Source organism: Peromyscus californicus, unplaced genomic scaffold, assembly GCF_007827085.1.
Source record: "Peromyscus californicus insignis strain IS unplaced genomic scaffold, ASM782708v3 Scaffold_8__1_contigs__length_139910024, whole genome shotgun sequence".
In the NCBI taxonomy this organism is placed as follows: domain Eukaryota; kingdom Metazoa; phylum Chordata; class Mammalia; order Rodentia; family Cricetidae; genus Peromyscus; species Peromyscus californicus.
The window spans coordinates 52,735,695-52,748,297 of NW_026294606.1; the positions used below are offsets into that span (position 1 = coordinate 52,735,695).

General features: G+C 41.7%; 1 protein-coding gene across 5 annotated transcripts in view; it reads left to right on the top strand.

Moving 5' to 3' along the window:
* Wdr37 (WD repeat domain 37) overlaps positions 1-12,603 on the top strand; it is a 61,799-nt gene that overhangs the window by 43,416 nt on the left and 5,780 nt on the right. For all 5 annotated transcript variants that reach the window (XM_052729234.1, XM_052729236.1, XM_052729235.1 and 2 more), the window contains 2 exons: positions 10,747-10,881; positions 11,342-11,456. In XM_052729234.1, coding sequence (XP_052585194.1) covers positions 10,747-10,881; positions 11,342-11,456 — 250 coding nt within the window. The remainder of the gene's footprint in view (positions 1-10,746; positions 10,882-11,341; positions 11,457-12,603) is intronic.

The window sequence follows — 12,603 nt, forward strand, 5'->3', positions numbered from 1 at the left end:
GGTGAGAGCAGTCCATGTACCAGAAACACCTGAATTCCACTAGTGTCATGTCATGATTCAGGATTTTAAATTCTGGAAATTGTTGATGGTTTTTTAATTCAGCTGTCCATTCTTTTTGGCTGTGTATATATATGGTTTCATCTCAGCATCCCGTTCTTCTCCACATACCTCTATCAAATGCCAGTCTACTCTTGAGAGGCATGAGCTTGGTTACTCTTCAAGAATAACTGTTTCAGCTGCTGTTCCATTGCACAAAGTGATACATTTTAAAGTTGCTTCTTATTCAGAATATAGTTTTCAAAAGCAAGAGATTTATTTATATATTTTGCTCTTTTTAAAGCCCTCATGCTGTAATCCTAGTACTTGGGAAACTGCAGCAGGAGGATGATGAGTTTGAGGCCAGCTTTGGCTGCATTGAGAGCCTGTCTCCAACCAACCAAAGAAATGGGCTATTCAGAAACTGGTAAAAACAAGTATTAAAGGAATGAGTGCTTTTAAGTGGATGAATTGATAGTTTTATTTCACCACAGACTATAAATGTTCTGATTCACTGAGACAGGTCCAAGTACAGGTAGAATTGTTTGTTTGTTTTTTTTTTTTTTTTTTTTTTTTTGGTTTTTCGAGACAGGGTTTCTCTGTGTAGCTTTGCGCCTTTCCTGGAACTCACTTGGTAGCCCAGGCTGGCCTCGAACTCACAGAGATCCGCCTGGCTCTGCCTCCCGAGTGCTGGGATTAAAGGCGTGAGCCACCACCATCCGGCTCCAGTAATCTTTTAATGAAAATTTTGAAAATAACTCACTCTTCTAAGTCATGTTTGTGTGAAGGAAATCTGAAATCCTGTGTGTATTACTTTGTTCCCACACTGAGTGGGCTGGTGCAGTTTGAGTTTTGTGTGTTTGCTTTGTTTTCTGAAGTCAGTTGTGTTTTTTGTGTTACTGTCTATGGTGGTTTGAATAAGATGGCCCCCATAGCCTCATATATTTGAACATTTAGTCATTAGGGAGTGGCACTATTTGAGAAGGATTAGGAGATGTGGCCTTGGTGGAGGAAGAGTGTCACTTGGGGTGGGCTTTGAGGTTTCAAATGCTCAAACCAGGCCCAGTGTCTCTCTCTTCCTGCTGCCTGTGGATCTGGTTGTAGAACTCTTAGCTCCTTCTCCAGCACCATGTCTTGCTTGTGTGCTACCGTGCTGTAAGCCAGTCCCAATGAAATGTTTTCCTTTAGAAGAGTTGTCATGATAATGGTGTCTCTTCACAGCAGTGAACAGTGACTAAGACAATGTCCAATCTATCAGTCCTCATTTCCTCCATTTATTGTTCCTTCTATGTGAGTGAGTGTGTGTGTGTGTGTGTGTGTGTGTGTGTGTGTGTGTGTATCTACTAGGGAAAAAGTGATGGTATTGAAGATCAAACCCTGGCCCTCATAGGGTAGGCAAGCATTCTGCCACCGAGCCATATACCTAGCTGCTCTTAAGGTGGCATATCAATGTATGTCAACTCTGAGTAATAGCTTAAAGCACATTCTCCTAGAAAGCAAGAACTTGAGTGTGTGGAGGCTAGGAATTCCCTTCTGTATTCTGAAGGACTGTAGTATAAAATAAGACAGGAGCATACATTTTTGAATTATGTGTATTTAGGCCCCTGTGCATGCAGGTAGTTGTAAGGAATGGCTTATTCTCTTCACAGCCTTTGTCTTCTGGGAATGAGGACTAGTACATGAGCAGATAAATCACAGAGTTTAGCTGAGTGCCATTGATTAGTCAAGAGAGCGCCGAGGTGAGTACTGTTGCTTAGTCTAGAGGGCACCAAGGTGAGTACTGTTGCTTGGTCTAGAGAGCACAGAGATGAGTACTGTTTCTTAATCTAGAGGGCACAGAGGTGAGTACTGTTGCTTAGTCTAGAGAGCACAGAGGTGAGTACTGTTGCTTAGTCTAAAGAGCACCAAGTGGAGTACTGTTGCTTAGACCAGAGAGCACTGAGTGGAGTACTGTTGCTTAGTCCAGAGAGTACCGAGTGGAGTGCTGTTGCTTAGTCCAGAGAGCACCGAGTGGAGTGCTGTCTTCAGTCTGGCACTGTGGTTTGGCATTTCCACAGTGATTCTGCTTTCTGTGGTAAAATGACCGAGATGATCGCTTTTCTTTTGCTTAATTATAACTCCAAAGGATTGTCATTGTGTTTGCAGCATTGAGGCTCTAAGGTGAAACCTTGTTGTAGCCATTCAGAGTAGTAAGTAAAAATGGTTTCAGAAAGTGGCTTCATTTGGTTCATAATATAAGTGTCATTTTAAAGGGAAGCTGCCATGTCATGTAGGGTGTTACTCAGTATTGTAGCTTTTCACATAACATTTACTGTGGAGAAGGTTTTCAAAAAGTGAGGTACTATATTTGTCTCAGGATGCATCTTTTCCAAGAGGGAGCTGAGCTGAAACATGTCATGTGTTACACAGCTGTGAAATTTCACAAGGAAAAACATCTATCCTCAGTGAATATTATGAATTTCCATTTTAAAAGAGTGAGACAAAATTCATTCATTCAGAAGTGTGAAGTGAACCGTTCCTGGCAGTGAGATGCACAGTGAGTAGGGCAGCTGCCACCATGACTGTCGCGTGCTAGCAGTAGCAGTTGGGCTGCATCCCAGTGCTCTCACACAGCTTATCTGGGGCAGTGATTCTGCCTGTTCCTTTTGGGGGCAGGCATGGGTTTCCAGGAGGCTGTGGAGAGGAATCTGAAGCTTTGTTTTCAGGTGGAGGAGTATGGGAGGATACTGTAGAGCTGAACATTTGCTGGGAAAGCAGGGGAAGCTTCATGATGGCCATCTTCTCTGTCAGGCAGAGGCAGATGATATTTCGGATTCTGGTGGGTGAATGGTCTCTGTGGCTTTTGGAGTTTCCTAGAAATTAGTTGTGGAAGTCTCTGCAGGTGAAGTAGGGTTCTGAGGCTGGGTAGTACATCTGCAGGTGTAGGCATGTACAGGTGTAGGGTCATGAAGCCATTGCATCATCCTTGGAGAGGCAAGGGTGCAGTGTAGTTGCTGGATTTGGTTGTGGTTTCCCAGTGAACACAAATGAAGTCAAACAGGCTAGAGGGGATTGAGGAATTTTACAAGGTGTAATTATAAAGATTATAGATTCATAGCTGACTTTGAGTCTACCAGAATGTAGGCTGGACTCTGGAACTTACGAAGAAACCAGTGGTACCATGACTGCCATCCCCTACCAGTCAGTGCTGGCGGCTCCTTGAAAGCTTGTATAATGCAAAAGATGGCAGAGGGCGGGATTGCCATCTGTAAGGCGTCAACTGGCTTCTATGTGTCAGTGAGTGATACCCGAGCCTTAGCTTAAAAGGAGTATATCTTGGCCCCAGCTTGAGGAATACAAGTAGGGGTGGTGGAAGTTTCTGCCAGTATTCTGATGTATGGTCGGTCACACTAGGGCTGTTTACCCACTGAAGTCTTCAGGGTTGTGAAGGATAGAGGGTTTTTGATGTCTGTATGATGGTTGCCCTTCAAATGTCAGTTCTCCAGTGACCAGAAGTAGACAGTGTGTGAATTCTCCACATGTTAGCTGGAAGCAGTGAGCTGTTTTCTTGACTGGCTCTCTTTAAAGGCATGCTGCTTGTTAGAGAGTTGTGATAATAATCCATTCTGAACGTTTTGTTGGCTTGTCCTTTGGAAATAGGGTCTCCCTTGTAGCCTGGGCTGAACTGCAGCTCATTACATAGCACAGGCTAGCCTCAAACTTTTGGCCACTCTGCTGCCTCATCTTTTGAATACTGGAATTATGGTATGAACTGTCATGCCTGGTTTCATTCTGAACTTTAAATGTGACATTTTTATTTTCAGTCTGCCTTGCTTGCCTAAGCATAGACCCATGGGTGCCTTCCTGACACTCATCTTATTATTCCCCTAGCCTTCTCAGTTAGTTTGCTTTAAAAAGTGTTCCTTGCCACAGTTTCTTGGTAGCATCTATTTCTGTCTGTGGGAAGTAGGAGTGTATGTTCTACATGTATGTAGTGTGTATACATATGGATGTACACATTTTATACCACCACCTCTTGAGGGGCATTCTCATGATGTGTGGAGCTTGTTTCTCCTTGGGTCTCAAGCTGTAGCTAGCTGCTCTCAGCAAACACAGTCCAGTATTGGTTAGGTAGAAGTGGCTCCATTTTCAAGTTGGGAATCATTTTTGGTCAGCTTCCTTGTTTGGGAATGAAGATGTTTCTCAGGCCCTGAAACAGTCACTGCTGACCCAAGACTGGGCACAAGGACCCAACTGGCATACTCTGCTCAGTGTGGTGCCACTTAGCGATTCATTTTTTGGTTTAGCAGGAGTGATTTTTCTGACCACTTGAGATTTTTGCAAATCTGTTAATATTTAAGAGTGAAAAATGTTATAGTACATTGCAGTAGCTTTACTTTCTCTAATCATTTTAATGAATAAACCTTGTCTGCATTGTATTAAGATATTCATTACATTTGTGTGTATTATGTGCATGTGTGTATATGGGATGCATGGGCACTTAGAGATATGTCTGGAGGTCAGCTTGTGAGAGTCAGTTCTCTCCTCTCACCATATGAATCATATTCAGGCTGTCAGTCTTGATGGCAAGCACTTTTATTCTCTGAGCCATCTCATGAGTCCACGTATTATATTAAAAGTTGTTAATAAAATGTAATTTATAATGTTTCAGAAACATAGAACCTTTAAAATTCTTATATACAAAAATGAATACATAATGTCTGCTATTGAAATGTTGGTCACTATTAATTATTGGCAGAATCTTGGGCCAAGAAAAGAAATGAAAAGTTAAATAATCAAAACCCGAGGGAGGTCACTTCCCACCAAGTTTAAATAATACATTTGTTGCCAATTTCTTTAAAATTATTGATATAATTAAAAATATTGTAAAATTACAATGTTTTTAAATTAGAAAGACCAGATTTCAAGAAAGCAAATGAGCCTTGACTCTTGATATTGCAAGAATGACATTATTGTATGAATCTTTTTTTTTTTTAGTTTTTTGAGACAGGGTTTCTCTGCGTACCCCTGGCTGTCCTGGAACTCACTCTGTAGACCAGGCTGGTCTTGAACTCAAAGATCCACCTGCCTCTATCTCTTGAGTGCTGGGATTAAAGGTATGTGCCACCACCTCCCATCTTATTGTATGAATCTTATTATTTTAACTTTTTAGTAATAATTTTAAATACATTTGCATTTCCAAACTGATTTTTATCTTTGAATTTGAAAAGGTTCTCGCTAATACAGTTAAACAGTCTTAAGAATTTAGCCCCATTGGGTGTGGTGATGCATACCTATAATCGAAGCAGAGGCAGGTGGATCCTTCTGAGTTCAAGGCCAGCCTGGTCTGTCCATGAGTTCCAGGTCAGCTAAGGCTGCAGTGAGATCTTTAACCCTGCCCTAAACACTCTGCTCTAGAGTGCTCAGAAATTATGGGGGCCAGTGGGCCAGTGTTCATCGTGACTGTCTCGGATGGTTGCAGCTTCACATTGACTGCCGGCAGTGCAGTTTAGCTCTCAATTACATCTGCGCCTCAGACTGTAGGGTCTTTCATTAAAAAGGATAAACATGGCCGGCTTCTCTAGAATGCAGGTCTCAAAGGCAGTGGTTTTTCCCTCTTCTCTGGTCCATGTTTCCTCACACAGAGTGAGACCTGGCACACAGAAGGTGCTTAGTAAGTACTTTCTAGATGAGCAGTTCTTTAGTCATTTAGATTGCAGACTTCTGTTACTCCTGAGGAGGGAGGGTTCCAAGGTCATGACTAAGCGAGACTATTAAGGTAGTGTTAGATGCTAGCAGAAGTAATTCATTCCCCAGGGAAAGTTGAATTTATTGAAAAAGAATGTGGTACAAGTTTAGCTTCTACTTTGATGCTTTTGTTTGTTTGTTTTTATCTAATTTTCTAAACGGGGAGTTTAGCCATCAAGAAATACTCAGAAATATGTTTCATTCAGATATGTTTTTTTCTGTTGGTTAATTAGGCTTCTGATCTTCAAACACAGGCTGCGTAAGTTCTGAAAATTACAGATAGTAGGAAAAGCAAAAAAGTATTACTTTTGAAGATCCTGGCATGTCTACATAATAGGTTACTAGGGTGTGGGCTCATGTTACCTGTTAGGAGTTTGGTTCTATACAGATAGTTTGGAAAGCAGTTGTCAGGAAAGAAGCTGCCAGTCTAGACTTTGGGTACAGGGCGTGCAGTTGCCCTCTTCTGCTTTCTGTAGTGTTGTGCGGTGTTCTGGGTTCTGGCTTGGCTGGTTGGGACATACTTTGGTTGCCAATTCCAGACTGCTCTGTTTGAAAGTTGAATCTGTTGTTCAATCTAGATGAAGATACGCACTTGGATATTAATGCTGGAATACACTTGAACAGTTGACAGGTCAGAGCTGTAAAGTCCAAATGATACCATTACCTATGTTCTTGAAAAGAAAATTTTAAAAACATGTTTTTATGCATGAGTATTTTGCTGAAATGTATATATGTGTACCATATATATATATGTGCACCTGGTGTTCTCAAAGGTCAGAAGAGGGTGTAGGATCCCCTGGAACTAGAGTTACAGATGGTTGTAAGCTACCATGTAGGGTCTGGAAATCAAACCTGGGTCCTCTGCAAGAGTAGCAAGTTCTCTTAACTGCTGAGCCATCTCTGTATCTCCACATACATTCTTTAAAAAAGAAAAAAACTAGTTTTTTGAGATTGATATAATTAATCATTTCCTTTTCTCTTTCCTCCAGACCCTCCCATGTACCCTTTCTTTTTCTCTTTTAAATTCGTGACCCCTTTTTTAAAAAATTGTTGTTATATGTATATATGGTAATGCACAAAACAAGTCCCGAAAGATTTTTAAGAGCCAGAGGATCAGAGAGTTTCCTATGAGATTGTGTCTCTTAGTAATGTCAGAAACTACACCATAAGTCTCACCAACATGACTGCCTAAACGTGAGCTGAACGAGGACAGCAACTATAGGCATCCTAAAGTGGACAAGGGAAAGACCACATTCTTTTGAAAGATGGATTATGTGTGCTGGAACACAGATGCCCGTGTTCTAATAGAGGATGTCCTGTACACTTGTGTTTCTACTTAGGGAATGCTTACTCTCTGTAAACACCAGATCTACTGCTCTACAGATACAAAATTGTTCTTTTGTAGGAACTTAAATTTTAAAAACAAGGAATGGCAAACCCAGTAGTCAATTTTTGACATGATGCCAGAAAAGCACACTGCATTAGCTTTTCATGGTCCAGCATTTTCCACATCATACATTTTTTTTTCTTAGTGGTGAAATTTCGGCAGATTGTTATGCAAAACAGTTTTGTGTCTCTGTGTGACTGAGAAGACAGCTGTTAGTCCTAATGAGGAGTGCTAGCATTACAGTATTTCCATTGATTGAGACCCACGGAGGGAGCAGAATGTTCCAGATCAGGCAGTGGTGTGTGGTGAGAAGGTACCATACTGTCAGCTGGAAGTACATGCTCGACTGCTCTCCACGACAAGATAAATGAGTTTTGCTGGAGTTTGGCAGAGTCTGAAGCTTTTCCAGTGAGTGGTTGTAGCTCACTAGCCTCCCTGTGGGACCCACAGTCCAAGGGTGCCTTAAAACTACGGCGTTTTTGCCAGGTTTTTCTTTGATGTCCTACAGTACCCGTCAGGATTGTGATTTATTAAGAACCTAATGTCTTCTAGCATTTCATTAACATAAGGTCACATAATCTTTTGTTGAGGCTTTTTTCTCTACATTAATTGAGTGAGGTGCTAGCTGAAATTTAACTTGGCCAAAACCTCTTAGAACACACTGCAGACAGAAGTCAATGGGCATCTTTGCCTCATGCTTTTCAAATATCTGGCAGTAGGAGAAGCTCCTTAAATGTTCCTGTAACCTCTGCTATACCTCTTTTATAGTCAGGCCTTATGCTGTTATTTATTTAAATGAAGAATACATGGGGTTGGAGAGATGTCTCAGTTGTTAAGAGCACTGTATGTTCTTCTAGAGGACCTGGGTTCAATTCCCAGCACCTGCATGACGGCTCACAACTGTCTGTAACTCCAGTTCCAGGGATCTGACATGCTCACACAGACATACATGTAGGCAAAACATATAAAATAAAAATAATCATTAAAAAATACCAATAAGTCAATCATGTTTTTAAGGTTTGTCCATATATCCATTTCTCCCTTTATTATATATTGCTGTGTGATACATTGGTGTGGGATGTTCTGTATGGCAAATGTGTTGCTCTGATTGGTTAGTAAATAAAACACTGATTGGCCAGTAGTCAGGCAGGAGGAAGTATAGGCCGGACAAGGAGGAGAAGAATTCTGGGAAGTGGAAGGCTGAGTCAGAGACACTGCCAGCTGCCACCATGACAAACAGCATGTGAAGATGCCGGTAAGCCACGAGCCACGTGGCAAGGTATAGATTTATAGAAATGAATTAATTTAAGATATAAGAACAGTTAGCAAGAAGCCTGCCACGGCCATACAGTTTGTAAGCAATGTAAGTCTCTGTGTTTACTTGGTTGGGTCTGAGCGACTATGGGACTGGCGGGTGAGAGAGATTTGTCTTGACTGTAGGCCAGGCAAAAAAACTCTAGCTACAATATATGTCTTGTATGCCTCATCCAGATGTCGTGCAATAGTTTCTAACCCAGGTGGTTTTGCCTTCTTGGAGACACTCACTGTTGATTTTCACATGTAGAGACGAAGTACCCACTGATGTCAGATGAGCTAAGACAGGAAGGCTGCTATACCACACAGTGCCCAAGATACTCAACTATTAGAAAACAATCCCACCCAGCATCAGTTCCAATTGAGTAACTGGGATGGGCAAATTTGTGTTGCAGATGCCTGTGTGATGGCAAAGACTGTCTTCTAGAAGGCAAGATGTGTTATATGAAAATAGTGTTGCCCTTGTATTCGTCCTGATTGTGTTCTGGGACCTCAGTATTATGCCAAAGTTTATTGTCAGGTCTTGTTGAAAACCCTTTGGTTGTTAGTAGCTACACTGGTGTGGTAGTTTAAAATTCTTGATTAATGTAGTAGAACTTAGATTTAATTAGAACTTAGCTGTGCCTGTTTAAATAATAGAGTTTGTATAAACTGGACCTAGTGACTTAATGGGTTCCCATCAAGAGTCTGAATAGAGCATGGAATCACATCTTAGCACAGATTTGGGATAGGGACAAGTGGCATTTAAATTCGAGTTTGGGAGTTCCATGCAGTTGATGTGTAAATTTAAGATGTAGAAACCAAACTTCTGTTCATGTAAATTAATGATTTGTGGACATAAGAAGACAGCATATCCAGGTTTACCTGATTGTCACCTTGTAGGGCAACTTCAAAAGCTTGTGAGTAGTGAGCCTTCATACGGAATGGATGGCTCTGGGTTATGTAGTGGTGGGGGACAGCTGCAGAGGTGAGGGTGGAGTCTTGAGAGGCTCCTGCATTGGCATCTTTGGATCTGCTGATTTGGGCCTGGAATCAGACAGTGTTTTGCTTTGTGTACCAATCTGGAGAGATTGGATATTAACATATTAGCATGTTATTAACATATTAACCAAAATGCACACCCAACACTGCATCAGGCAGGAAGCAGTATCTTCAAAGTCCCATTACAGAGGTGAATGGGAAAATGGAGACTCACCTGCATTCAGGCAGAACAGTAGCATTGTCTAGGTATTCTTCCATGACATGCTGGGTTGCATTTTAAAGGATGGACTATGAGTAAGTATCTCACTTCATAGTTCATGGGAAGTAGGCTTCGATCACGTTTTTTTACAGAACTTGCCTGTGAAGAGAGGTGATTGAGTTAAGACTTTTTTGCTTCAAATGCCATTTTTATCATTTCAGTCCTGTCTCTGAACAAGTGATTGATGACTTTGGTTGAAAGGAAGGGTTGTATCACAAGTTAAACTAATAGGCCATGGTCACTTCTAACTGGGACAACTTTCCCAATGACTAGTGGTGTTCTGTGTGTGCACTTTGAGGCCGTAGGTCACCATCTAGGATCTTGCTCTTCACATTACTTTTTGAGACCAATTATCTCACTGAACCTGGAGTTCACAGATTTCAGAAGACTGCCTGGCTAGCAAGTTCCAGGGATCCTCCAGTCTCCATCCTCTCAGCTCTGGGATTACAAGTGTTCTGCTGCCATGCCTGTTTTTGTTTTTGTTTTTGTTTTTTAAATGTGGGATCTGGAGATGGAACTTGGGACTTAATGCTTGTGTGGCAAACTCTTCATTGACAGACCTATCTCATAGGTTTATCTTACTTGGAAAAAATGTCAATTAAACTTCATTGCCGCTGTGAGTTGCCTAGTGTTTTCCCTAACTCCAATGTTTTGATTGAATTGGAAGTTACAATTAAAGTGGCTTTTTACTTCACTCATCTCATCAGACCTAAATATATAGAACTTTTGGCAGGCTGTTTAATCCACATTTTTCCAGTAACTTCTTTGCTGCACTGACTGAGGATGATAGGACAAAGTAGACATAGACTGCATTTTCCTGCCCAGTTGGGGAACTAAGCAAGGATCCTTCCTTATTTAACATATTTACAAGGAGAGTTTAATAAACATGCACAGGTTGCAGAGTAGAAGTGTAAACCTGCACATCTCCAACCTTCTTGCCCTCTATTGCCCCTCTGGAAGCAAGACTGTGTAGTATGCACTGTGGGGGATGGTTGGTGCACCCTGCACTCCAACTGCTGATGTGTCTGACCTTTACCTGCAGCACTGTGACCTCTGCTGTGTTCACTGTGGGAGATAACGTTGTTTCAGGCAGTGATGACCGCACAGTAAAAGTCTGGGATTTGAAAAATATGAGATCTCCAATCGCAACAATTCGTACAGACTCTGCCATTAATAGGTAAGGATTGATTGTAATTTATTGTCTTGTTTAAATGATACAGCCTGTGGGTAGGGGGTTCAGCCTCCTAGGAAAATGTATTTTATTGATCCTCTTATGTGAATTCAGTATCTATAAGTACTTAACCTTACTCAGCACAGTATTACATTGATGTAGTAAGACTTAAAAGAGTCGGAAAAGGCCTTTGGTGGCCAGATGCTTTGGGCTTTGTTTACTTACTGAGAGGCTCTGTTGGTGTTGGGCAGTGCGTGTCTGTGTGTGGAGTCCACGTGTTATCTGGCAGGTAGGTGTACCGTAGTCTCTTGTCCAGTGTTGTGGGCAGACTGTCCCTGTGGTTTGCTAATTTAGTTTGCCTTGGAAGGTGGAAAATGTGGTCTTTACTACTGCATTATTACCTGTAAATTCAAAATACTACTCTGTCCGTATTTTACATAAGCTTGTTTTTGTATCTTTTTTGTAGGATCAATGTATGTGTTGGCCAAAAAATCATAGCCCTCCCCCATGACAACCGGCAAGTGCGATTGTTTGACATGTCAGGAGTGCGACTAGCCCGGCTTCCCCGGAGCAGTCGGCAGGTATGGGTTCCAGTGTGTTCATCATGAACAGCAAAGGAGAATTGCAGTTCCATGTTTTACATCAGGGCTGCCCTAGAGAAACACAAACAGGTCACATTAAAACTAGAGACTTCCACATGAGAAAAATTAGCTTTAGCATGTTTTTTTTTTTTTTTTTTTGAGACAGGGTTTCTCTGCAAAGCTCTAGCTGTCCTTGAACTCAATGTGTGTAGACCAGGCTGGCCTCGAACTCAGAGATCCACCTGCCTCTGTATTCCAAGTGCTGAGATTAAAGGTGTGCGCCACCACCACCTGGCTACTTTAGTATGTATTTTATGAGATGATGAGCTAGTTATAAATTGGTAGGAACTACTGGAGATGGGATGCCTACCTCCACCTCCAACCAGAAAAACATCTTTTTATGGTTGAGTGTCACAGGAAAAAGAAGTTCTATTTTTCTTATAAATTACGGAATTGCTTCTTGTTACCATCAGATGTGACATACAGGAGTTTGGTGGGTACTTCTGTGTGGTTTATTCAGATCACACCAGAATACCCTCATTCATGGCTCCAGCTCAGCCAAGCAGAATCAGAATGTGTTCAGGGAACAAATAGCACCGTGCCCTTAAGATTTTGATGCTCTGTGAAGTGGGAGCTGGGGCCTCAGTATGTATTATATGGGTTGATAAGTAGTGGAGGCAGAGGTTATAATGAACACTACTTTCTTTAGGCTGTGTCTTTAACTGAGATTTCCAAAGCATAGTGTCTTAGGGTTACTGTTGCTGTGATGAAACACCATGACCAAAGCAACTTGGGGAGGAAAGGGTTTATTTGACTTACGTTTCTACATCACTGTTCATCATCAAAGGAAGTCAGGACAGGAACTCAAACAGGGCAAGAACCTGGAGGCAGGAGCTGATGCAGAGGTCATGGAGGAATGCTGTTTACTGGCTTGTTCCTCATGACTTGCTTAGCCTGCTTTCTTATAGAACCCAGGACCACCTGCCCAGGATGGCACTGCCCACAATGGGCTGGGCCATCCTACAATCACTAATTAAGAAAATGCTCTACAGCTGGATCTTATGGAGAGCATTTTCTTAACTGGTCGTCTCCTTTCAGATGACTCTAGCTTGTGTCAAGTTGACATAAAACTAATTCTGCTTTGTTT